Consider the following 26,436-nt stretch of genomic DNA (forward strand, 5'->3'; position numbering starts at 1 on the left):
AAATTTATAACAGGATCAGATACAAAATATATTGTTTTTGTGCAGTTGGAATTTTTACAGGTCGTGATAGGTCACCAGATTGTAATCAACAATCATATTTTTTGTTGTTTTTGTCTGAACAAGAATATTTTTCGAGAACATGAAATTAACAACATAACAAATAAGGCAACCTTCTCAAATTATATCAGCGTTGTGATACCTATGGCTGGGAGCTGGCTACCTATGGCATCTATTTTAATTGCCTACTATTGGGCAATTCGGTGTTAAGCATTTTTCAAATCATATTATGATATAATCCTGTTACAACATTTGAAAGATAATTGCTACTGACAACAAAATTGTATCAAAATAAGTTATAAATATCACAATATGTTAAAATTGAGTTCAATTGTTGTTATGCTCTTCTAGTCGGGATTCTATCCGGATAGAAATGTTGTGTAAGAATACTTCCTCACAGGGGGACCATGAAAAATCACACTCCGCTTAATGGATTAATCGCAGATTTTTATTCATATGAGTGAGAATTCCGAAGCCTGCTTCAGAGTGATCAAATCATTACTATACTGCGTTGCTCTGCAGACGGACATTGATAAACTTCTCCGTTGGTGCGATGAAAATGGGATGTGCGTTAACATCAACTTAACTTTCTGCCGATGCCTATCTTCAACTACCTTCGCCTATACCATCGATGGAATGGAACTGGATCGTGTCGCTTCTATCCGAGACTTGGGAGTCGTAATGGATTCTAGACTGCGTTTCAGTGAGCATATTTGTATAATTACTGCTAAGGCTTGGGCAGTTCTCGAATTCATTCGTCGTAATGCATCGCAGTTTACAGACATATATGCATTGAAGTCACTGCACTGCGCCCTCGTGCGCAACATTCTTGAGTATGCTGCCCCTGTTTGGGATTCTTACCACACTTCGCAAGTCATTCGTATTGAACGTATTCAAAAATCATTCATCCGTTTTGCACTTTGTCACTTTCCGTGGAATGACCCTGCAAATTTACCAGACTATCCTGCTAGCTGTCAGCTGGTGGATCTTGAACTTTTGTCAAGAAGACAGTTGAAACTAAAAAGATTATTGGTCCACGACATCCTCAAAGGATACATAGATTACTCGGATCTTTTCTCAGAGACCCAACTCATCGTTCCTAGTCGTAGGTTACGGCACGCTTCTCTCATCGCTGTCCCCATGCACTTGACAAATTATGAGTATAACAACCCTTTAAGTTCCTGTTTGATAAACTACAACGTTGTGAGCGATATGTTTGATTTTAATATTTCTAAGCATTGTTTTAAAACTAGGATTAGGAATGTAGTTTAATTTAGCTTGTACGATACCATCGAAGACGATTCAATAAATAAATAGTCGAGCATAGCCAACGCATGTACTAATATAAAATAGATTGTACATATGCCTATTCTTTATTTCTCCTTTTGCGTTAAACATAAAACGCCCGCAATTTGAGGGCGAAAAGAGACAAGGATAAAAAATTCAACTGAATCCCAAACCAGTTTGCGGGACTTTTTTGCTGGAATAAACCGATGCACTGCATTAATGATTCGATTAATTTAGAGCGCTCCACTAAACACGAGCACTTTGTCTACCATACAAAAACAGCAGCTGTTCGGTTCCCGCCAGTCTATGAGCTCATTCCAGTTTTGCGTAGAATATTTGATAATGCTCTCGAGTTCATGCGAAACGGCACTGTGAGGTCACTAATTAATAACAGCGTGGTCCGGCGTCGATCGCAGCATCGCTGAGAAGTTTAGTCAAGTGCCGGTACTGAATCAGTGAAGATGAGTATTTTCGATTGCTGGTCGCGCACGCTGCCGCTAGCACTAGTGCTGCTGGCGATTGGCACATCTGGACAGACCGATTTAGGTGATTTTTAATTGTTCTACATACAAATCGTTTAACAGATAACGGATGTTTTTATTCCAAACTTTTCCATTTATGATGGCAGGCGTTGACGACGAGTGCATCGTTCAGCGCACAAATGCGCCCGGAATCTGTCGGATCGTGTCCGAGTGCCCATCCGTAATTGATGACATTCGAAACAGGCGTCCCAATCCCACCAAGTGTGGGTTCGTCAACAGAGTTCAAGTGGTTTGCTGCCCGGATGGGGTCGAACCGAAAACAACAACTTCGACGGGTGCCCCTTTGGCCTCATCGGCGATGAGTAATCATCCTCGAATTGCGGAAAGTACGCTAATTTAATTGATGTAGACCGGCGTAAGTGCATAGTTGGGCCGCGGTGAGAGTTTGTTCACTCCATTAAGGTGTGGGAGAAAACAATTCAGACATTCCATGTTCGATTCGGCAAAAAATTGCTATCATAGTAAATTTAAATACCTATTGCCTAAGATTCGGCTAAATAGGACTAAGTGGTGATTGACGTTTCGCTCTAATTATGTTTGGCCCACAGACATTTATAACATTTACAGTTAATAGATTCACTCAAATCGGCATGGAATTACCCAGTTACATTCACCTGCTCACCAGTCCAGCAGTGCACTCAACGCTAAATGAGATGCAACAAGGGCACGTACCTGACATCATTGAGCGCTCTTTGTTCCAACTCCCAACACTGATTGACCGTATCGTTCCAGAGTGCATCGAGTATGGGGAAGCCGTCTACTCGAAAGAATACGTCAACTCGGTCGGTGCGGAAGCGCCGAAACTGCAACGCCTGGACAAGTGTGGCCACAAAGCGATTGAGTTGGTGGTGAATGGCGAAGCGGCCAAATCGCGGGAATTCCCCCACATGGCACTAATTGGATATGGAGAAGCTCCCGATGTGCGCTATCTGTGCGGTGGATCGTTGGTGTCCGATAGATTCGTGCTGACCGCAGGTCACTGCATCAATTCCGTTGAAAGGTGAGAAAGTATAGACAATGATCCGTGTAATTTGGCACTTTCCGAAAGATTTGAATCATGGGTATGCGATGTGGAGTAGTAGGTGAAACCGGGGCTGGTTGGCCGAAAAAAAGCTTTTGGGCGCAGTGGATACTGATTCTGGTGGGGTGTTAGATCGCCAACGTACGGATTCAATTTCAAATATTTTTGTGTTTCCGTTTGCATAGGACCACGTTTTCCGGTATTTTGGCGCTAGTGAGTAAATTTATGTTATGGTGAAGGCATATTTGCAATTGCAACACGAATCAACATTCAACCGATTTCCAAAAACGTGGTATGCTGGAAAGGGTATTCAAAATCCTTCCAAATGGTTTAAATGTTTCCAGGGTGAAATAATTTTGTGTTTGTAAATAGTGATTGTTGTCGAAAACATCTAGTTGGGTAGGTTGGCCGAGTTTTGTGTGGGCTGTTTAGCCGAGTTGAAAATACCAATAATATTGTGGGCTTCATTATCGAAATATTCTCCAATGGTCCACTCAGCTCGACAAGCTGATCACATGTCTGTCTGTCCGTGTGTATGTGTGTGCACAAAAGCTAAAAAAAAACATTTGACAACTTTTCAAACAACAACCGATTTCCTCGACATTAGTTGCATTCGAAAGCCTAGTTGATCACTATTAAATTTGATAACATTCGACCGTTCCGTTTAAAAGTTATTAAGAAAATGGTACATCGAACTTTTTGAGCGCCATTGACCTAAATTTTGACCGAAAAAAAAAATCAATGAAAACAGCAGAGCAATTCTCTGTAAAATCGTAGGTCGAATTATTTTTGTATTTTTTTATTTTTCTGAAATTTTGCATATACATTCTTATGATCAAAAAATCATCATTGGTTTGTACGAGACGAGCCAGCCTTGCGCTGAAAGTCTCGATAATAAAGACATAAAAAATCATTGGTTTGTTATTTCATCATTATTCATCATTGGTTTGCCATCTTGACTCTAGCCTAACTTTGGGCCTAAACAAAAACACCTTGAAAACTTTCAAAAATATTTAACTTGAAAATGGCTTGTTTGATCGTTTTGGTGTCTTCGGCAGTGTTTTAGGTAATCATTGGGTCTTTTTGAATAAAAATATACACTGTGAAAAAAAATTGTCCAGTAATAGAAAATAAAACTTGAAAATCGATTTTCTCAAAAACGAATTTTTCAATATTTTTTATTTTTTTTTATGTGGTCGGGGTTCTGCCAAATCACACCAAGCGCCACTGAAAAATTTACAATTTTTTAGTGTTCGTGTAACAGATTCAGTTGGGGCAGCAGGGACTATGTCCAAGGGCTTGACGATCCCTCCCCAGGCCATCTGCGAGTTGTGGCGCCTGCCTAGGATGTGGTGGGGTTTGACAGTGGGCCCTGTTAAACCTCTATAAAAAGCTGCATGTATCCGCAAGTAGGCTCCGCCAAAGCGACCGTGTGCCGCTCAAAGCGCACAAGCCCAAGTCCTGGTGTTAGGTGGGACGCTAAACAGCCCTGACACGACGGCCCTCCGACGAGACAGAAGGTTTGCGCAGGCCCAATAAGCCGCCTTTAAAAACAACTATTACGAACGACATAGAAGATAATACGACTCGATACAATCGGCAACGACCTAGGCGACGAATAAAGGATCACGATTGGAAGCTTGGAGCATGGAACTGCAAGTCGCTAGGCTTCGCAGGTTGCGACAGGATAATCTACGATGAATTACATCCCCGCAACTTCGATGTCGTAGCGCTGCAGGAAATCTGCTGGACAGGACAGAAAGTGTGGAAAAGCGGGCATCGAGTGGCTACCTTCTACCAAAGCTGTGGCACCACCAACGAGCTGGGAACCGGCTTCATAGTGCTGGGAAAGATGCGCCAACGCGTGATTGGGTGGCAGCCAATCAACGCAAGGATGTGCAAGCTGAGGATAAAAAGCTGTTTCTTCAACTATAGCATCATCAAGTGCACTGCCCACACGAAGGAGATCCGACGACGAGAAAGAAGCGTTCTATGCGCAGCTGGAGCAGACATACGATGGATGCCCACTGCGGGACGTCAAAATCGTCATCGGTGACATGAACGCTCAGGTAGGAAGGGAGGAAATGTATAGACCGGTCATCGGATCGGATAGTCTGCATACCGTATCGAACGACAACGGCCAACGATGCATAAACTTTGCAGCCTCCCGCGGAATGGTAGTCCGAAGCACTTTCTTCCCCCGCAAGAATATCCACAAGGCCACATGGAAATCACCTAATCAAGTAACGGAAAACCAAATCGACAACGTTCTAATCGACGGTAAATTCTTCTCCGACATCACGAACGTACGCACTTACCGCAGTGCGAATATTGAATCCGACCACTACCTCGTCGCAGTATGTCTGCGCTCAAAACTCTCGACGGTGATCAACACGCGTCGGAGTCGTCGGCCGCGACTTAACATTGGGCGGCTACAAGACGGTAGACTAGCCCAAGATTACGCGCAGCAGCTGGAAGTGGCAATCCCAAAGGAAGAGCAGCTAGGCGCAGCATCTCTTGAAGATGGCTGGAGAGATATTCGATCCGCCATTGGAAGCACCGCAACCGCTGCACTAGGCACGGTGGCTCCGGATCTGAGAAACGACTGGTATGACGGCGAATGTGAGCAGTTAGTTGAGGAGAAGAATGCAGCATGGGCGAGATTGCTGCAACACCGCACGAGGGCGAACGAGGCACGATACAAACGGGCGCGGAACAGACAAAACTCGATTTTCCGGAGGAAAAAGCGCCAGCAGGAAGATCGAGACCGTGAAGAGACGGAGGAACTGTACCGCGCTAATAACGCACGAAAGTTCTATGAGAAGTTGAACCGTTCACGTAAGGGCCACGTGCCATAGCCCGATATGTGTAAGGACATAAACGGGAACCTTCTTACGAACGAGCGTGAGGTGATCCAAAGGTGGCGGCAGCACTACGAAGAGCACCTGAATGTGACAGACAACGGTGGCGGTATGGTAATGAACCTAGGAGCACGCGCGCAGGACATGCGACTTCCGGCTCCGAATCTCCAGGAAATCCAGGAGGAGATCGGCCGGCTGAAAAACAACAAAGCCCCTTGAGTTGACCAACTACCAGGAGAGCTGTTTAAACACGGTGGTGAAGCACTGGCTAGAGCGCTGCACTGGGTGATTACCAAGGTTTGGGAGGATGAGGTTCTGCCGCAGGAGTGGATGGAAGGTGTCGTGTGCCCCATCTACAAAAGGGCGATAAGCTGGATTGTAGCAACTACCGCGCAATCACATTGCTGAACGCCGCCTACAAGGTACTCTCCCAAATTTTATGCCGTCGACTAACACCAATTGCAAGAGAGTTCGTGGGGCAGTACCAGGCGGGATTTATGGGTGAACGCTCTACCACAGACCAGGTGTTCTCCATACGTCAGGTATTGCAGAAATACCGCGAATACAACGTGCACATCATCTATTTATCGACTTCAAAGCCGCATATGATACAATCGATCGGGACCAGCTATGGCAGCTAATGCACGAAAACGGATTTCCGGATAAACTGATACGGTTGATCAAGGCGACGATGGATCGAGTGATGTGCGTAGTTCGAGTTTCAGGGGCATTCTCGAGTCCCTTCGAAACCCGTAGAGGGTTACGGCAAGGTGATGGTCTTTCGTGTCTGCTATTCAACATCGCTTTGGAGGGAGTAATACGAAGGGCAGGGATTGACACGAGTGGTACGATTTCCACGAAGTCCGTCCAGTTATTTGGTTTCGCTGACGATATTGATATCATGGCACGTAACTTTGAGAGGATGGAGGAAGCCTACATCGGACTGAAAAGCGAAGCTAAACGGATTGGACTAGTCATCAACACGTCGAAGACGAAGTATATGATAGGAAGAGGCTCAAGAGAAGTCAATGTAAGCCACCCATCACGAGTTTCTATCGGTGGTGACGAAATCGAGGTGGTTGAAGAATTCGTGTACTTGGGCTCACTGGTGACCACCGATAACGATACCAGCAGAGAAATTCGGAGACGCATAGTGGATGGAAATCGTACGTACTTTGGACTCCGTAAGACGCTCCGATCGAATAGAGTTCGCCGCCGTACCAAACTGACTATCTTCAAAACGCTTATAAGATCGGTAATTCTCTACGGACACGAGACCTGGACGATGCTCGTGGAGGACCAACGCGCACTGGGAGTTTTCGAAAGGAAAGTGTTGCGTACCATCTATGGTGGGGTGCAGATGGCGGACGGTACGTGGAGGAGGCGAATGAACCACGAGTTGCATCACCTGTTGGGAGAACCATCCATCGTTCACACCGCGAAAATCGGAAGACTGCGGTGGGCCGGGCACGTAGCCAGAATGTCGGACAGTAATCCGGTGAAAATGGTTCTCGACAACGATCCGACGGGAACAAGAAGGCGAGGTGCACAGCGGGCAAGGTGGATCGATCAGGTGGAGGACGACTTGCGGACCCTCCGCAGACTGCGTGGTTGGCGAAGTGCAGCCATGGACCGAGCTGAATGGAGAAGTCTTTTATGTGCAGCACAGGCCACTCCGGCCTTAGTCTGATGATAAAAAAAAAACAGATTCAGTTAATCACAAATCGCATCGGACATCGTTCAACGCCATAACTGAGGATATCCTACAACAAATGTACGCATGATTAGACATAAAATATTTTTCGTTTTCCTTTTGTGAGCAAAATATTATCAATTTCCCACCTTATCGGCCGCGACGATTTGAAATCGTCGCAAAGCAAATCGTCGCCGAAATCGTCGCCAGCAAAAATGGCCATAAGATCTGTCAGATCAACTGTGAACAAAATTGTTTGATTTCAATAATCACATTATTTCCCGAAATTTAGTACTATTTTTCATGCATATTTTCATAATTTGGCTTTGAGATTTCCAATTGTTTTAATTAAAATATGTCCTCGAAGCCGGAGAAAAACGTTCATTCCTGCACAATATGCAATGGAAGACTTAAAAAACCAGCAGCAGCAAGGGATAAAACTGCATCAAATATCTAAGGTTTACACTTCTGTGTTACTGGCTCTTCTCCGTTGAGATGGTCCACACATTTTCCGGAAACCTGCTCAAGAAAGTAAAGCAGAGCAATCCAGAAGTCCGTGTGTCTGCAGCAATCAAGCACAAAAGGACATTCACTCAAGAATTTCTACAGCAGCGTAGTGATCAAACCGGTCGATCAACTTTTCGATAACACGAATTAAAAGTTCCCAAAACAACGAATCCAGGAAAGCCAACTTCAATCGCGCGCAACTACTGCAATGCAACATAGACCGAGTTCAGTGAGACTGTGGCGTCGACGATCGGAAATGGCGATGAGCAATGTATGGGACATAGATCTGCTGGGAGCTCTTCGATTCAGTTTGGATGATGGACGGGAATACAATGGAATATGGACTGGACCTGAATCATTTTATTTGCGGCAGGCACAGCAGCAGCCTGGACACTAACTGCCACCAGAACTTCCACAGCTACGAACCTTGTAGCTGCCAAATCGGCCACAGTTTTAAATGAAGCAAAGGGTGATTAGCAGCGCATTGAAATGATGTCGTCCCTCGAATATTTCTGATGTGTCTTGTCCAAAACTGGAGGAATTTTGACAGTGGCTGAACTGGTGAGCACGTTCCAATTTCCTTTCATTCTTCAATTACTTTATAAATTAAAAAATTAAAAATTGAACACTAAATACGTACAGGGCATCGTTTGCTTCTATTGCTGCGGATATTGTGGGAGTCCCAGGTATCCGGTTCACGCTTTAGTTAGCAACGGTGGCTCTTCTTGACCTTCTATTCCCTAAGTAGTTAGTACGAATAAGGGCGTCCTTGTGAAGTTTTGCTGTACCTGTTATGAACAACTAGTACATCCCATTCCCTGCACATTCTGAAGAAACCTTTCTTGCTTCAGAAGTGAATCCTTTTTGTAGTACTAGTCTTCGTAACAATAAGGGCACCATTACGGAGCATGAGATATGATCAAATTATTCGTAGTACTACTTGACCAACACCCCCAGCTGGGTGAGGGGTAGAGGATGACACACACCAAAACAATATTTTCATAATTTGGCTTTGAACTACCACAGATTGAAAATAATGATATTGGCGACGATTTTAAAGGTGCTTAAAAAGTAATCGGCGCGTTTTGTTACCAGCGAAACTGACAATATCATAAATCAGTCCGACAAACCGCTTGGGTCATAATGGGGAAAAGATGGACAAAAAAGTTATAATTTTTTAAATATGTTGGTTTTTTTTAAATGGTCGAAATATTTTTTTCAAGTTTTTATCGACTTGATTTTATGAAAGTACGTAAAATTTCCAATAGAAAAGTTGTACTGTAATTTTTTTCAAAGTGCTACTTTTTTTTAAGATACAGCGGTTATAAGATAAAATATACCTATTTTTTAAATTTTACCTAATTTTTTTTTAAGTGTTCAAGGTGTTTTTGCTAGTCCCTTGTCAAAATTTAGGCTAGAGTCAAAATGGCAAACGAATGATGCAAGTTATGTTTTTTGATAACAAAGAATGTATATGCAAAATTTAAGGGAAATTAAAAAAATACAAAATTGAAATCTCGAAAAAAGAACATGATTTCACAGAGAATTGCAGAGAGAGGGAGAGAGAGAATCACAGAGAATATTATTTGCTCAATATTATTATTAACCACTGCTTCTTTAAAAAAAGTGTATCTAACATATTTCTGCTTCATTACGCTAGATTTATACACTTCAACTATTAAAATCAATTCTCTTGCGCGAAAAATCATTTTGACTCGGTTTGTTAACAGCCGTGAGTTTTTTTCTTTTGCACAATAAAATAGTTTTCTGAATGGACAACCTGCTTTCGCATATAAGATGAATGGAGAACAATCACACTATGTCAGCTATCATTTAAATTTCACAATTCCCACTAGTATTTTATTTATTTATCATCAGACTAAGGCCGGAGTGGCCTGTGCTGCACATAAAAGACTTCTCCATTCAGCTCGGTTCATGGCTGCACTTCGCCAACCACGCAGTCTGCGGAGGGTCCGCAAGTCGTCCTCCACCTGATCGATCCACCTTGCCCGCTGTGCACCTCGCCTTCTTGTTCCCGTCGGATCATTGTCGAGAACCATTTTCACCGGATTACTGTCCGACATTCTGGCTACGTGCCCGGCCCACCGCAGTCTTCCGATTTTCGCGGTGTGAAGGATGGATGGTTCTCCCAACAGCTGAAGCAACTCGTGGTTCATTCGCCTCCTCCACGTACCGTCCGCCATCTGCAACCCACCATAGATGGTACGCAACACTTTCCTTTCGAAAACTCCCAGTGCGCGTTGGTCCTCCGCGAGCATCGTCCAGGTCTCGTGTCCGTAGAGAACTACCGGTCTTATAAGCGTTTTGTAGATAGTCAGTTTGGTACGGCGGCGAACTCTATTCGATCGAAGCGTCTTGCGGAGTGCAAAGTACGTACGATTTCCAGCCACTATGCGTCTCCGAATTTCTCTGCTGGTATCGTTATCGGCGGTCACCAGTGAGCCCAAGTACACGAATTCTTCAACCACCTCGATTTCGTCACCACCGATAGAAACTCGTGGTGGGTGGCTCACATTGACCTCTCTTGAGCCTCTTCATATCATGTACTTCGTCTTCGACGTGTTGATGACTAGTCCAATCCGTTTAGCTTCGCTTTTTAGTCTGATGTAGGCTTCCTCCATCCTCTCAAAGTTACGTGCCATGATATCAATGTCGTCGGCGAAACCAAATAACTGGACGGACTTCGTGAAAATCATACCACTCGTGTCAATCCCTGCCCTTCGTATTACTCCCTCCAAAGCGATGTTGAATAGCAGACACGAAAGACCATCACCTTGCCGTAACCCTCTACGGGTTTCGAAGGGACTCGAGAATGCCCCTGAAACTCGAACTACGCACATCACCCGATCCATCATCGCCCTGATCAACCGTATCAGTTTATCCGGAAATCCGTTTTCGTGCATTAGCTGCCATAGCTGGTTCCGATCGATTGTATCAAATGCGGCTTGAAATTCAATAAATAGATGATGTGTGGGCACGTTGTATTCGCGGCATTTCTGCAATACCTGACGTAAGGCGAACACCTGGTCTGTGGTAGAGCGTTCACCCATAAATTCCGCCTGGTACTGCCCCACGAACTCTCTTGCAATTGGTGTTAGTCGCGACATAAAATTTGGGAGAGTACCTTGTAGGCGCGTTCAGCAATGTGATTGCGCGGTAGTTGCCCCAATCCAGCTTATCGCCCTTTTGTAGATGGGACACACGACACCTTCCATCCACTCCTGCGGCAGAACCTCATCCTCCCAAACCTTGGTAATCACCCAATGCAGCGCTCTAGCCAGTGCTTCACCACCGTGTTTAAACAGCTCTCCTGGTAGTTGGTCAACTCAAGGGGCTTTGTTGTTTTTCAGCCGGCCGATCTCCTCCTGGATTTCCTGGAGATTCGGAGCCGGAAGTCGCATGTCCTGCGCGCGTGCTCCTAGGCTCATTACCATACCGCCACCGTTGTCTGCCATATCGCCATTCAGGTGCTCTTCGTAGTGCTGCCGCCACCTTTGGATCACCTCACGCTCGTTCGTAAGAAGGTTCCCGTTTATGTCCTTACACATATCGGGCTGCGGCACGTGGCCCTTACGTGAACGGTTCAACTTCTCATAGAACTTTCGTGCGTTATTAGCGCGGTACAGTTCCTCCGTCTCTTCACGGTCTCGATTTCCTGATGGCGCTTTTTCCTCCGGAAAATCGAGTTTTGTCTGTTCCGCGCCCGTTTGTATCGTGCCTCGTTCGCCCTCGTGCAGTGTTGCTGCAATCTCGCCCATGCTGCATTCTTCTCCTCAACTAACTACTCACATTCGCCGTTATACCAGTCGTTTATCTGATCCGGAGCCACCGTGCCTAGTGCAGCGGTTGCGGTGCTTCCAATGGCGGATCGAATATCTCTCCAGCCATCTTCAAGAGATGCTGCGCCTAGCTGCTCTTCCGTTGGGAGTGCCACTTCCAGCTGCTGCGCGTAGTCTACCGTCTTGTAGTCGCCCAATGTTATGCCGCGGCGGACGACTCCGACGCGTGTTGATCACCGTCGAGAGTTTTGAGCGCAGACATACTGCGATGAGGTAGTGGTCGGATTCAATATTCGCACTGCGGTAAGTGCGTACGTTCGTGATGTCGGAGAAGAATTTACCGTCGATTAGAACGTGGTCGATTTGGTTTTCCGTTACTTGATTAGGTGATTTCCATGTGGCCTTGTGGATATTCTTACGGGGGAAGAAAGTGCTTCGGACTACCATTCCGCGGGAGGCTGCAAAGTTTATGCATCGTTGGCCGTTGTCGTTCGATACGGTATGCAGACTATCCGGTCCGATGACCGGTCTATACATTTCCTCCCTTCCTACCTGAGCGTTCATGTCACCGATGACGATTTTGACGTCCCGCAGTGGGCATCCATCGTATGTCTGCTCCAGCTGCGCATAGAACGCTTCTTTCTCGTCGTCGGATCTCCTTTCGTGTGGGCAGTGCACGTTGATGATGCTATAGTTGAAGAAACGGCCTTTTATCCTCAGCTTGCACATTCCCACTAGTATAGCGACATAAATAACCAAAACTTGTTTGAACAATTCTGGGGGCACCCGTAGCCAAATGGTGGTATGCGCTCTCGATTTGTAGTACTACGTTAGTATAGGTGAAACTATAAAATCAAAACATTCACACCAATAACTCGTACTGGAGAAAATAACTGAAAGCTGCAGATAGAATATCCGATGCTTGCGATTAAATTGCTGAGCATCTTTGTTAAAACAGGTTAATTCACTCAGCGGTAACGTTTCCACGCTAAACTTGACCATTGTCAACCCACACCAAGCCACTAGTAACGCCTCATGTATGGTAGGGTTCTGAAATTTATAAAGTCCTTAACGCTCAGACAAGTACCCTCCCACATCCTAAAAAGTCATGTAGTTTGTGAATGGGCCCTCATGATGCTTTTCTCAAATCTCGATACAATTGTTTTCTTTCGCCATACATACCAAAAATAATTGCCTACCTTACGGCTTCCACAAACCCAATTCAAGCATCAGCCTTTCATGGTTCGATATACCATTTTCTTCATAATTTCGCGAAAAAATATTCAATTAGTGTATGAATATTTAGTTTTATCATCATTCGCTCCAATCGTACAAACATTTTCTCATATAATAATCAAAAGATACAATGGATCGTATGTTTCATTAGATAAACTTTGAACATCATTTCATGTGAATAATTTCAAGTTCAATTACTTGACAAATACCTTCATCATAATTTGGATCTATTATTGCTTGCAGAAAGTATTTTGATATTTAATACCTACCTAAATACCTGGTAGGCTACAGTGTCGATACACCTATGCCTGGCGTATCGTAGAGCTCCATAATCGTCGGTCTTGTTCCTCCAGTTTCCCCGAACGTTCAGGGTCCCCAGGTCCAATTCCACCCCGTGCAGCCAGCGTGTTGAATATTGTTTTCGCTATTCTTTCTTCCGACATTCGCACTAAGTGACGTGCCCACTGAAGTCTGCCGTATTTAATACGATTCACAATCACAATATTTTCTTCTTTGTATACTTGATACAGCTCATGATTCATGCGTCTGCACCACACACCATTTTCTAGTTTCCTAGTTCCATCAATTTGTGGGCAATCTTGCCTGCATAGACTTATTTGAATTTTCCTGGGGCTTTACCCTTCCGTTTGGAAAGGTAAAACTTGTGTCCCGGGAATTGAAAGTCCATTTTAATATTAATTCCATCGTCCATCAAAATACATCAATTGTATTTCGTCAAAACTTGCTCGATGTTTGGCAAACAGGTTCTGTTTCAGGGTCCTGTTGGGATGCTTACTGGCATCATATGACTTGAAACCTTCGCGCCGACAGATTATTTGAGCTGTGCTGTACGGCGCAGTGAACCTTTTCGCTAAATTACGTAATGAAATCCTATAATTGATCCGAACTGCTCTGCAGACTTTCACTTGTAGTTTCTGGTCGTATGTTCCATTTCTACGGATGTTTTGTTCTACGCGACCCAGCAATAGTGTTTCCCGATAACGTTTGACAGTTTTTACAGTCAATTTCGCTAATTTTAGATACTTTGAAATCATTCCTCCTGACCATGTTGAATTTCCAGCGTGAGTGTGCAAAATGTGTTCCCATCTTTCGCATTCCATTTTCGCTAACTTTTGAACGTGAGCAACAATACTGATGAAACTTTCACCATAAATTAAACAAACCCTTCGCAACAATGTGATGTATTTTACTTCTCGGTACGGCCAGCAGAGGCCGCAGTAATTGGAGAGAAACGGCCATATACTAAGTGGATCAAGCTTTAGGTCTTCCTCTATCTCTACCTGCCACCATGTGCTTTGTCTTGGTAGAGTTAATGGTTAAGTCTATCCTCGCCGTCTCCCTCTTCAGTGGGACAAAAGCCTCTACTACTGCTCTGCGATCGATTCCAATGAGGTCAATTTCGTCCGCAAATCCCAGGAGCATATGCGACCGTGTGATGATAGTGCCGTTCCTCTGCACGCCAGATCTCTTAATAGCGCCTTCGAGTGCAATGTTGAACAATAACACGGAAGTGCTATACTTAGAAAACAGGTGATTTCAGAACATTGACCACTGATACATCCTTATATGCTTCCATTGTTGAAGTGTGGAGGTGTTGGAAGCCATTTATTCAATTTTTTCGTGTGAACAAATATTTCTCTTTTTAGAACACAAATTATTACATAAATCAATACTCAAGCAGAAATGTTTTTATTTAGGCGATGCGCATTTTTTTATTTGTAACAGAACAAAATAGCCAATTCATGTGTCAAGCACTTTATTTATCTGAAATACTGTAAATCTAATGCGAAGTTTGAAAATAACAGTACACAAGAAAAAATCTGTTGACCTATTGTAGAATAAATAGATTATTTGCAATGTAAACGAAAAAATATCGCATAGTTATAACCATTGTTCTTTTTCATGTGGAAGATGATTTTCAGAATGTAAAATACACATTTGGCAATTAACTGTACAATACTTTTTAACAACGAAATCAAACTACATCTGATTCAGTCTTATATGGTCGGGGTTCAGCCAAATCGCACCAAGCGCCAACAAAAAAATACTCATTTTTCTGCCCAAGTTTTTGTTTAGCAGATTTAGTTGATCGTGAATCGTATTGGATAACCCTCAACCCCATAACTAAAGATATCCTACAACAAATGTATGTATAAATTGATTTGAAATGATTCCCGTTTTCCTTGTCTTTTGTTCGTCAGGATATCACAAGTCAGTCAAAAAGCCGCTCGTTCGTCTTGGCAGAACCCCGACCATATGATATATGAATGACAAAGTTAAATTTCACTAGACAACCATCTAAAAACAATTAAAATAGCTTTATCGAAAATGTTGTGCAAATATATCCCACTTGCCCCATGTATGTTAAAACTCAAGGGCAATGAAAATGGCACATTTTGGCTTCAATTAAAATTTGTCCTCAAATGGTTTTGATTCCAAATATTTTTGTGTCGGGTGAATTCGTTTAATAGTTCTGCTTTCCCTAGTAACATTTCGGTTTTATGCTGGTTTTATAACACTCTTGTAGAGTAAATTATGGTCTTCAAGAGCGTTATAGAACTTAAAATGTTACTTGGGTTATCTTCTTAGAACATTGTTACCATTAAAAACGTTCATTGATTCATCTGCAGTCATAGTACCCACTTACCCCGGGGTACCTTAGTAGATTTATTCGTAGTTCCGGTAATTCCCCATCAGGTAACACCGGTTCCTCTTCGTTGTCATCGGGAATCGTTGTCGGCATTGGCGGACCATTCCATCAGATCGAATGAATCGCCTGCTTTGAGCGTGCTTACAGCGGCACACTAGGAGTGTGGAAATCAGTATGGCGAAAAGCATCTAAGGTTTAATATCTCGAAAATAATCACCTTAATAAAAAAAAATAGTAGGAGTAGTATCAGACACCTTTCTACATAACTGGTACCAAATAGATTTTCATGAAAAGTTCCTGCTGTTGAGTAAACCTGCGTTCGATGTCTTTCGACATACAAACTTCAGGTGGTTAACTCATGCTGTCTATTTTTACATATACGATAGCGCATGGATACGGCAGCAACGGGTAGGAAACCAACCACTGCACAATGGGGAAAATGTTGCATGTTTCGGGCAAAATTCAATAACTCAAAAGGCCGCTGAACGAAAATTGTGACCAAGAACTTTTCCCAGGAATCGAATGGGGGTAATTTCGGATCCGGCACGCCATTCCTAATAGGACTTTTTGGACGTTTTCCCCCAACTTCCCCCAGAACTTTGGTATTATGAATGGAATGCAGCCGTTATAAGCAGTTTAAGCAGTTTACGGCATATTTCTGATTGAATCTGAATGATTAGAATATTGCTGGGTAAGCGCAGTGTTATTCTATCTGGAGGGTATGTTACTTTTAGGGGAATATGGGGTAAAATAGTCTCATATATTACATACATACAAATGGATTTCTGTCTATCTGATCATTATAGACTCGGAAACTACTGAACCGTTCGGCTTGAAAACTAGTATGCAGGGGTTATTGGAGTCGAGAAGATTCTTATGATACTAGGAGACCCCTCCCCTCCTAAATTCGGGGCTTCCACATAAATAAAAAAAATTATAGCATAACTCGGGGACTAATCAAGCAAATGCAAGCAAAGTTGGCATGTTGAGGTTTTTGAAGTCAAGAAATGTTTCTGTTGTGATTTGTGACCCCTTCCTCTTCTGGAAGGGGGGAGGGCTATACAAATGAAACATAAATGTCTGCATAATTCGAAAACTGATCAAGCAAATGGAACCAAATTTGGCATGTGGTGGATATAATAGGTAAAAAATGTTTCCATGATAGTTCGTGAACCCTCTCCTCTCGGCAAGTAGGGGGGGGGGGCTCCCATACTAATGGAATCGGAATTTCCACATAACTCAAAAATTAATCATGCGAATGGAACCAAATTTAGTATGTGAAGGTTTTCGAAGTTTGGAAATGTTTCTGTGGTGGTTCAGACCCCCCCCCCTCTAGAAGGGGAGAAGGGGTGTTATACAAATGAAACAGGATTTCCGCATAACTCCAGAACTAATAAAGCAAATTGAATAATGTTTGGCATGTAAACATCTGTGAAAAATGAATTGGCTGTGTAAAATCACAGAAATAAGATTGGGGGCTGTCCATAATCCACGTAGACTCTTGAGAGGGGGGAGGGGTTTCTTAAAAGTCTACGATAATCTACGAAGGGAGACGGGGGGTATACCAAAAGTCTACGTGGACTTTTTGTTTTTATTTTTTTAAAGCGATTTATACTGCAGCTTCGTGTGAAGTCCACTTGTTTGATTTTTTTAGGATGTTTCTTTTTTTGCAAAACTTTACCGAAATAATCTCTTGCATTTCTCTTTAAAAATTTAATGAATTTCACTAAAGTAAAAGTTTGAGCTACGGCTTAAAACTATCATAGATTTCACCAGAAAATTCTCCAAAGTATTATGTAAGGTACACTGCAGGGTGACCACTCTAGTCAATAAAATAAATTCCCGGGTTTTTCCCGGTTTTCCCGGTAGGATTTTCAAATTTTTCCCGGAATTTTTTAAAAGTGCTCGAGAGGGTTTTGATTATGTAAAATAATGTATTTTATTTGAACAAAGAGAATAGTTTCTTGGTATATAAAATGTACAACATTATGTTTATTTATCAATTCATTTATTTGATAATAAGCATTGAATTCTAACATTCTAACAGACTCATGACTCGCTGTAAAAGACTTCAAGTTCTAACTGCTATTTTGTTCGAAAAGCTTTTGAGATATTGATTGCACTCTAGAATCTATGTGGCAGGAAAATAATGAAAAGCGCACATATCGATGGTTTCGTGCAATACTGGCACAACTCAAAATACTTCACTTTTGACATTTTGATTGCAAAGCACAGTATAAACAGTATAAAGTAGCACTCGACAAAGACTCAGGTCGAACCACAATGAATCGCCTGTTTTGAGCGTCTTTACAGCGGCACACTAGGAGTTAACTTTCGGAAATCAGTATGGCGAAAAGCATCTAAGGTTTAATATCTCAAAAATAAGCAACTTAATCGAAAGGCGTAGTAGCGGACACCTTCACACATAACTGGTACCAAATAGATTTTCGTGAAAAGTTCCTGCTGTTGAGAAAACCTGCATTAGATGTCTTTCGCCATGCAAATTTCTGGCGGTTAACTTTTGCTGGCTATTTGCGCATATACGATAGCGCATGGATGTGGCAGCGGCGGGTAGAAAATCAGTCACTGCAAATAATTCATTAATGGATTGTTATGCTTATTTTAAAATTAGATGATTTTTCGAAAAAATTGTATACCTCGAATTAATTGATTTTTTCAAGTTTTTTTTTATAAAAACACATAAAAGTAATCCTGATGTATCAACACATACAAAAGTATCCATGGAATTCGAAATATTCGCTAAATCATTTTTTTTATTGAAATTTGTTAACGTTGTTTCTGAATTGTGCCTGCATTGCACAAAACCGTTGATATGAAGAAACAATATTTAAAAAATTACAAAATGATTCATTGATGAGCCATTAAAAAATACCTAAAGAATTTCATATGTCTAATGTTTTCTCTAATTTCTCGCATTAAAACTAATAATCGAACAGTCTTTTGCTGTAAAAGGTAGGCTAAGACTTAAACCTATAAACCAGTAAACCAGTTAAACCAGTAAACCTATCTTCTGAAAAGGGTCCTCTACTGTTTTGTATTCTGTAAATCTTATATTTTTGCTGTACCTTTGGTAAATCTTTCGTAGGCGCACCTTCTTAACTGAACTGTCCATTATGAAATTTCAAAAAGATTATGAAATAAAGGTAGGAAGGTTGAATAGTTTAGTGTGTCAAAAATGCTTCAAATAGCAGTATTGAACGACAAGCCACCATTAACTGATACCTGGAAATCTGCGTAAATTGCAGGAAGCTCCCAAGGAATTCCAAAAATTTGAATAGACTTCATAAAAGTTCCTGAACATATGAAAGCAATGGAATATGGATTCTTCGCAATTTAATCAGAATATTTATTGTAAAAGTAGTAAGGATTGCTAATAAAATTTAAGAAAATTATTTAAAGCTCGTAAGACTTTTTTGAACAAACACTTGAAAATAAGCAGGAATTTGAAAAAAAGGCGATAAAACTTTATTAAATATCGGTTGAAGACCTAGCATTACTATAAGTCATTATCAAAATCCAAATAGGCTAAATGTTGGTGAAAATGAGAAAGTAGGTATTGTACGTGGATTTTCCTATTGCACCCGACCGTTCGAAATATTCGCTCCTTGAACAGTCGTTCAAATCGCCGTTTTCACCTTCACACCCGTTTTCATAGTAAAATCTGTCAAAACTTACAAGTTTGCCCACGTGCTTTTTGCTGTTTCCCTCGGATTTCTCTTTTTTACGATGTTTTGACAGACAAGGAACAAAAAACAAGGCAATCTACCAAACATTTATTGAGTTTAGCAAACCTTGTTGCAAAAGGGAACGTTTGAAATAGGCAAGTGAACCGACCTTCGAAGCCATTGGTCAAGTAAATCCACAATAATTAAAGGAATTCTGATGAAATTATACTACTAAAAATTTAATCAAATCAATATTTACTTAAGCATTGTTTCGGGACTGATTTGCGATTCGATTCTGTAGAATGCAAACCTTTCCCTTAAAACTAATTCCCTTTTCTGATAGAGGAAAGCTTAATCTGTTGGATACAAATCGTTATTTTCTCAGAAAATGCTCGCTTCAGAATAAAAATTCTTCAATGTATTTTCAGTGCGCACGCTCCTGCGGCTCTGGCCTGGCGTGCATTTTTTTAGACAGATTGATATGACATTTTTAATATTCAAATATCCCTCTATTAATAGCACTTAATGAATTAAGAATATATAATCGTCATTAATCAAAGAGCAGAACTTTTTGCACAAAATGTAGGACAACACTGTTTGCCTTCCAATGTTTGTTTACAACCAACAATGTTGGTTTGAAGATGCTGTTTATCGAGTAATTCTCATAATTTATTTCAAATAAACAGCTTCGAATTCAAGTGGTTTAAAGTTATAATCAAATCTGCTATATTATAAAATTAACATATACTTTTGGATTAAAAATTTTTATATAGATTTGAAAAAAAAAATCCCGGCGACTTCATCAAATTCCCGGGGTTTTCCCGGCTTTTTCCCGGTGATTTCAAATTCCCGGGTTTTTCCCGGTTTTCCCGGATTCCCGGGTGAGTGGCCACCCTGACTGGGGGAAGTGGAAAAGGAAAAATCGATAGTGCATGTTCGAATTAGTTTATTTATTTATCATCAGACTAAGGCCGGAGTGGCCTGTGCTGCACATAAAAGACTTCTCCATTCAGCTCGGTTCTTGGCTGCACTTCGCCAACCACGCAGTCTGCGGAGGGTCCGCAAGTCGTCCTCCACCTGATCGATCCACCTTGCCCGCTGTGCACCTCGCCTTCTTGTTCCCGTCGGATCGTTGTCGAGAACCATTTTCACCGGATTACTGTCCGACATTCTGGCTACGTGCCCGTCCCACCGCAGTCTTCTGATTTTCGCGGTGTGAACGATGGATGGTTCTCCCAACAGCTGATGCAACTCGTGGTTCATTCGCCTCCTCCACGTACCGTCCGCCATCTGCACCCCACCATAGATGGTACGCAGTACGAAAACTCCAAGTGCGCGTTGGTCCTCCACGAGCATCATCCAGGTCTCGTGTCCGTAGAGAACTACCGGTCTTATAGGCGTTTTGTAGATAGTCAATTTGGTATGGCGGCGAACTCTATTCGATCGGAGCGTCTTGAGGAGTCCAAAGTACGTACGATTTCCAGCCACTATGCGTCTCCGAATTTCTCTGCTGGTATCGTTATCGGCGGTCACCAGTGAGCCCAAGTACACGAATTCTTCAACCACCTCGATTTCGTCACCACCGATACAAATTCGTGGTGGGTGGCTCACATTGACCTCTCTTGAGCCTCTTCCTATCATGTACTTCGTCTTCGACGTGTTGATGACTAGTCCAATCCGTTTAGCTTCGCTTTTCAGTCTGATGTATAAATAACTGGACGGACTTCGTGAAAATTGTACCACTCGTGTCAATCCCTGCCCTTCGTATTACTCCCTCCAAAGCGATGTTGAATAGCAGACACGAAAGACCATCACCTTGCCGTAACCCTCTACGGGTTTCGAAGGGACTCGAGAATGCCCCTGAAACTCGAACTACGCACATCACCCGATCCATCGTCGCCTTGATCAACCTGCATTTAGCTGCCATAGCTGGTCCCGATCGATTGTATCATATGCGGCTTTGAAGTCGATAAATAGATGATGTGTGGGTACGTTGTATTCGCGGCATTTCTGCAATACCTGACGTATGGCGAACACCTGGTCTGTGGTAGAGCGTTCACCCATAAATCCCGCCTGGTACTGCCCCACGAACTCTCTTGCAATTGGTGTTAGTCAACGGCATAAAATTTGGGAGAGTACCTTGTAGGCGGCGTTCAGCAATGTGATTGCGCGGTAGTTGCTACAATCCAGCTTATCGCCCTTTTTGTAGATGGGACACACGACACCTTCCATCCACTCCTGCGGCAAAACTTCCTCCTCCCAAATCTTGGTAATGACCCAGTGCAGCGCTCTAGCCAGTGCCTCACCACCGTGTTTAAATAGCTTTCCTGGTAGTTGGTCAACCCCAGGGGCTTTGTTGTTCTTCAGCCGGCCAATCTCCTCCTGGATTTCCTGGAGATCCGGAGCCGGTAGAATTATGTCCTGCGCGCGTTCTCCCAGGTCCATCACCATACCGCCATCTTCGTCTGCCACATCGCCATTCAGGTGTTCTTCGTAGTGCTGCCGCCACCTTTGGATCACCTCACACTCGTTCGTAAGAAGGTTCCCGTTTATGTCCTTACACATATCAGGCTGTGGCACGTGGCTCTTACGTGAACGGTTTAACTTCTCATAGAACTTTCGTGTGTTATTAGCGCGGTACAGTTGCTCCGTCTCTTCACGGTCTCGATCTTCCTGCTGGCGCTTTTTCCTCCGGAAAATCGAGTTTTGTCTGTTCCTCGCCTGTTTATATCGTGCCTCGTTCGCCCTCGTGCGGTGTTGCAGCAATCTCGCCCATGCTGCATTCTTCTCTTCCACTAACTGCTCACATTCGCCGTCATACCAGTCGTTTCTCTGATCCGGCGCCACCGTGCCAAGTGTCGCGATTGCGGTGCTACCAATGGCGGATCGAATATCCCTCCAGCCATCTTCAAGAGAAGCTGCGCCTAGCTGCTCTTCCGTTGAAAGTGCCACTTCCAGCTGCTGCGCGTATTCTTGGGCTAGTCTACCGTCTTGTAGCCGCCCAATGTTAAGCCGCGGCGTCCGACTTCGACGCGTGTTGTACACCGTCGAGAGTTTTGAGCGCAGGCATACTGCAACGAGGTAGTGGTCGGATTCAATATTCGCATTGCGGTAAGTGCGGACGTTCGTGATGTCGGAGAAGAATTTACCGTCGATTAGAACGTGGTCGATTTGGTTTTCCGTTTCTTGGTTAGGTGATCTCCATGTGGCCTTGTGGATATTTTTGCGGGGAAAGAAGGTGCTTCGGACTACCATTCCGCGGGAGGCTGCAAAGTTTATGCATCGTTGGCCGTTGTCATTCGATACGGTGTGCAGACTATCCGGTCCGATGACCGATCTATACATTTCCTTCTTTCCTACCTGTGCGTTCATGTCACCGATGACGATTTTAACGTCCCGCAGTGGGCATCCATCGTATGTCTGCTCCAGCTGTGCGTAGAATGCTTCTTTCTCGTTGTCAGGTCTCCCTTCGTGTGGGCAGTACACGTTGATGATGCTATAGTTGAAGAAATGGCCTTTAATCCTCAACTTGCACATCCTTGCGTTGATTGGCTGCCACCAAATCACACGATGGCGCATCTTACCCAGCACTATGAAGCCGGTTCCCAGCTCGTTGGTGGTGCCACAGCTTTGGTAGAAGGTAGCCGCTCGATGCCCGCTTTTCCACACTTTCCACGGATACAAATTTCATCCATTTGCTTCAAAAATATACATGTTTATTTCCAAAATGGTAATATGTTTAAATCAAACATATTTATTTTTAAAACCAAATTGAATTCTTGTTTGTTTTATACATACATACACTAGTGGACAGCCCCTCGCTCGCTCTTGCAAAAGTAAACAAAAACTCGAGTTCGGATCGGATCCAATCGGAAGTCAGCAGAGGAGCAGGAGCAAAAGTAGAAGCATATGTTTTCTTGCTTCCAAATTGAGGATAGGGATGTTTTTCAGGTACAGAAAGGTAAGTAAATGAAATATGAACGTTTGGAATTGTGAAATCTGGTAGTCAAATGCTACCAGAATATGAAAATTGGTAGAATTGATAAGAAAATATTATGAGGGGTCGAACCAAAACAATAATATCCATGTTTGCTCCAAACATTTAGCTGGTTAAAACAACTTGAAACGCACATTTGATTTAATAAAAAGTTTTTGTTCGCTTCAAATGCAACAATATGTTTGTTCCAAACAGATTTATTTTTGATGCCAGAACAAACTGAATTTATGTTTGGATTTACCTAGAATATGTTTGTTTTTAACGTAGTTTTTTCTGCGTGTCTGTCCTGTCCAGCAAATCTCCTGCAGCGCCACGACGTCGAAGTTGCGGGGATGTAATTCATCGTAGATCATCCTGTCGCAACCTGCGAAACCTAGCGACTTGCAATTCCATGTTCCAAGCTTCCAATCGTGATCCTGTATTCGTCGCCTAGGTCTTTGCCGATTATATCGAGTCGCATTATCTCTTATATTGTTCGTAATGATTGGTTTTCTAGGCGGCTTATTGGGCCTGCGCAAACCTCCTGTCTCGTCGGAGGGCCGTCGTGTCAGGGCTGTTTAGCGTCCCACCTAACACCAGGACTTGGGCTTGTGCGCTTTGAGCGGCACACGGTCGCTTCGGTGGGGCCTACTTGCGGATACATGCAGCTTTTTATAGAGGTTTAACAGGGCCCACTGTCAAACCCCACCACATCCTAGGCAAGCCCCACAACTCGCAGATGGCCTGGGGAGGGATCGTCAAGCCCTTGGACATAGTCCCTGCTGCCCGCAAAATAACCTAAACCCAAATCCCTGCCCCGTCCGTCCTGTATTAAGTAATTTTTAACCTTGAGTCGCCACGAGTATTATGGTCTATGTCCCCTCCCAACTAACTGTTAAGATAAGATGATATACCATGTAAAAATATCATACTTGAGAATTGCGGCTCCGCAAAGTGTCATAAACGACTGAGCCTACCAAATAAATGAACTGGTTAAAAAAGGGTTGGCAGATTTGGTGCGATTCGGGTCCGTCCTCCTTGCAGTAAGTTCCGAAACATTTCAGCGCCGATCAACATGTCTATGCGTCCGCGTTGGTTGAATGTAGGGTCCGCAAGCTCGATTTTCTTCGGTATTGGCCAATCGGAGATATCAATCGTTTTCATCGGAACTTCATCGGTGAGCCGTAGAGCAACCAAGAAATCCAATTCGGTTGTAAACGCAAGGATGTTAACGATCATTCAGTTATTTGCGTTCGATCATTTAGTAGTTTGTCAATAACACATTCCAGAAGCTGAATTTCAAAATACGTTGTATGGTGGACTTCTAGTGCAAAGGATTTTCTACAACTCTGCCTAATGGTTCGTGGTTTGAATTCCACTAGTAACGGAGTTATAGCTATAGTTTCAGTAACTTAGACTAAATGATAACAAAATTCCAATCATTTAGTTTAAGTTGCTGCAACTAGCGCTCTAACTCCGTTATTAGTTGAATTCTAATAACAAACCATATAGCAAAGTTGTAGAAAAACCTTCGCACTAGAAGTCCACCATACATCATATTTTGAAATTTAGCTTCTGGACTGTGTTATTGACAAACTACTAAATGATCGAACGCAAATTACTGAATGATCGTTAACATCCTTGTTGTAAAGCATCCTACGCGAGATTTCACTGTAGTACGGATTTTTTTTCCGTAGGTGAGTTGTGCTGCCTTTTAAACTGCTAACCAAAAAATCGGCAGGTTCCTTTCGCTGCGATAGCAGATTCGCAAATCTTTCGGTTACAACGTGAATCTGCGAGGCCAAGTCCAAGAGAGCTGCAGGGATAAAGCGCGCTGCTGCTTTCGTGGACCATTACGACTGCAGTGGAAAGAAGCGCCTGTTTGGAAAAAGGAACACTGGTACACAGAGTTGTGGCCGATTCCAAATGCGCTACTTCTGCATTCTTATTCTCATCTGTCCATGACTGCATTTCGCTGCTGGGTTTCGCAGCAGAATCCGTTGATACTAGCGTTGGGGGACTGTCACTGTGCAGCATAGTGTGATGACGTTTGTCACAGTCACGACAATGAATTATTGGCAGTGGCTGAATTTCTACCCGCCGCTTCTATATCCAGGCGCTATCGTATATGCGCAAATAGCCAGCATAAGTTAACCGCCAGAAATTTGTATGGCGAAAGACATCTAACGCTGGTTTTCTCAAAATTAGGAACTTTTCATGAAAAATTATTTGGTATCGGTTATGAGGGATGGTGTCCGCTACTACGCCTACCAAATATTTTTTCGATTAAAGTGCTTAATGAATTATTGGCAGTGGCTGATTTTCTACTCGCCGCTGCCACATCCAGGCGCTATAGTATATGCGCAAAATAGCCAGCATGAGTTAACCGCCAGAAATTTGTATGGTGAAAGGCATCTAACGCGGGTTTTCTCGAAAATAGAAACTTTTCATGAGAAACTATTTGGTACCGGTTATGTAGGAAGGTGTCTGCTACTACGCCTACCAAATATTTTTTCGATGAAAGTGCTTAATTTTGAGAAATCGAACCTTAGATGCCTTTCGCCATACTGATTTCAGAAAGTTAACTCCTAGTGTGCCGCTGTAAGCACGCTCAAAGTAGGCGATTCATTTTGAGAAATCGAACCTTAGATGCCTTTCGCCATACTGATTTCAGAAAGTTAACTCCTAGTCTGCCGTTGTAAGTACGCTCAAAGCAGGTGATTCATTGAAGGCAGAGGAGCATCCCTTCGTGCGAGGGGCCGGCTGCAAGCAATGAACCGCCTGCTTGGACCGTGCTTACAGCGGCACACTAGGAGTTAATTTTCTGAAATCAGTATGGCAAAAGGCATCTAAGTTTCGATTTCTTAAAATTAAGCACCCTAATCGAAAAAATATTTGGTACCGTGATGTGCCCTAATTTCGCGCGCACTAACTTCGCGCATTATAAAACCATTTATTTTTTTCAATTTTTAGGTGCCAGTCAAAATTGAAAAATCTGGAGGATTACAAAACATCATTGTTGTTGAATGTTTTTCACGAAAAAAATTGAAAAACAAACGTGGTTTAGTACACCAAATAAAATTATTTCAATTTGATCCT

At 42.9% G+C, this 26,436-nt stretch overlaps 2 protein-coding genes across 2 annotated transcripts in view; one reads left to right on the forward strand and one right to left on the reverse strand.

Annotated features, from left to right (window-relative positions):
• Window positions 1-26,436, reverse strand: part of LOC134212469 (crossover junction endonuclease MUS81) — a 43,470-nt gene that overhangs the window by 11,752 nt on the left and 5,282 nt on the right. The gene's annotated exons all lie outside the window — the stretch shown is intronic.
• The window catches only part of LOC134212470 (venom protease-like), a 28,283-nt gene continuing 3,476 nt past the window's right edge, over window positions 1,630-26,436 (forward strand). The window contains exons 1-3 of the mRNA XM_062690369.1: window positions 1,630-1,890; window positions 1,973-2,212; window positions 2,619-2,886. Coding sequence (XP_062546353.1) covers window positions 1,806-1,890; window positions 1,973-2,212; window positions 2,619-2,886 — 593 coding nt within the window. The 5' untranslated portion in view covers window positions 1,630-1,805. The remainder of the gene's footprint in view (window positions 1,891-1,972; window positions 2,213-2,618; window positions 2,887-26,436) is intronic.

This window comes from Armigeres subalbatus, chromosome 2 (genome assembly GCF_024139115.2).
Source record: "Armigeres subalbatus isolate Guangzhou_Male chromosome 2, GZ_Asu_2, whole genome shotgun sequence".
Taxonomy (NCBI): domain Eukaryota; kingdom Metazoa; phylum Arthropoda; class Insecta; order Diptera; family Culicidae; genus Armigeres; species Armigeres subalbatus.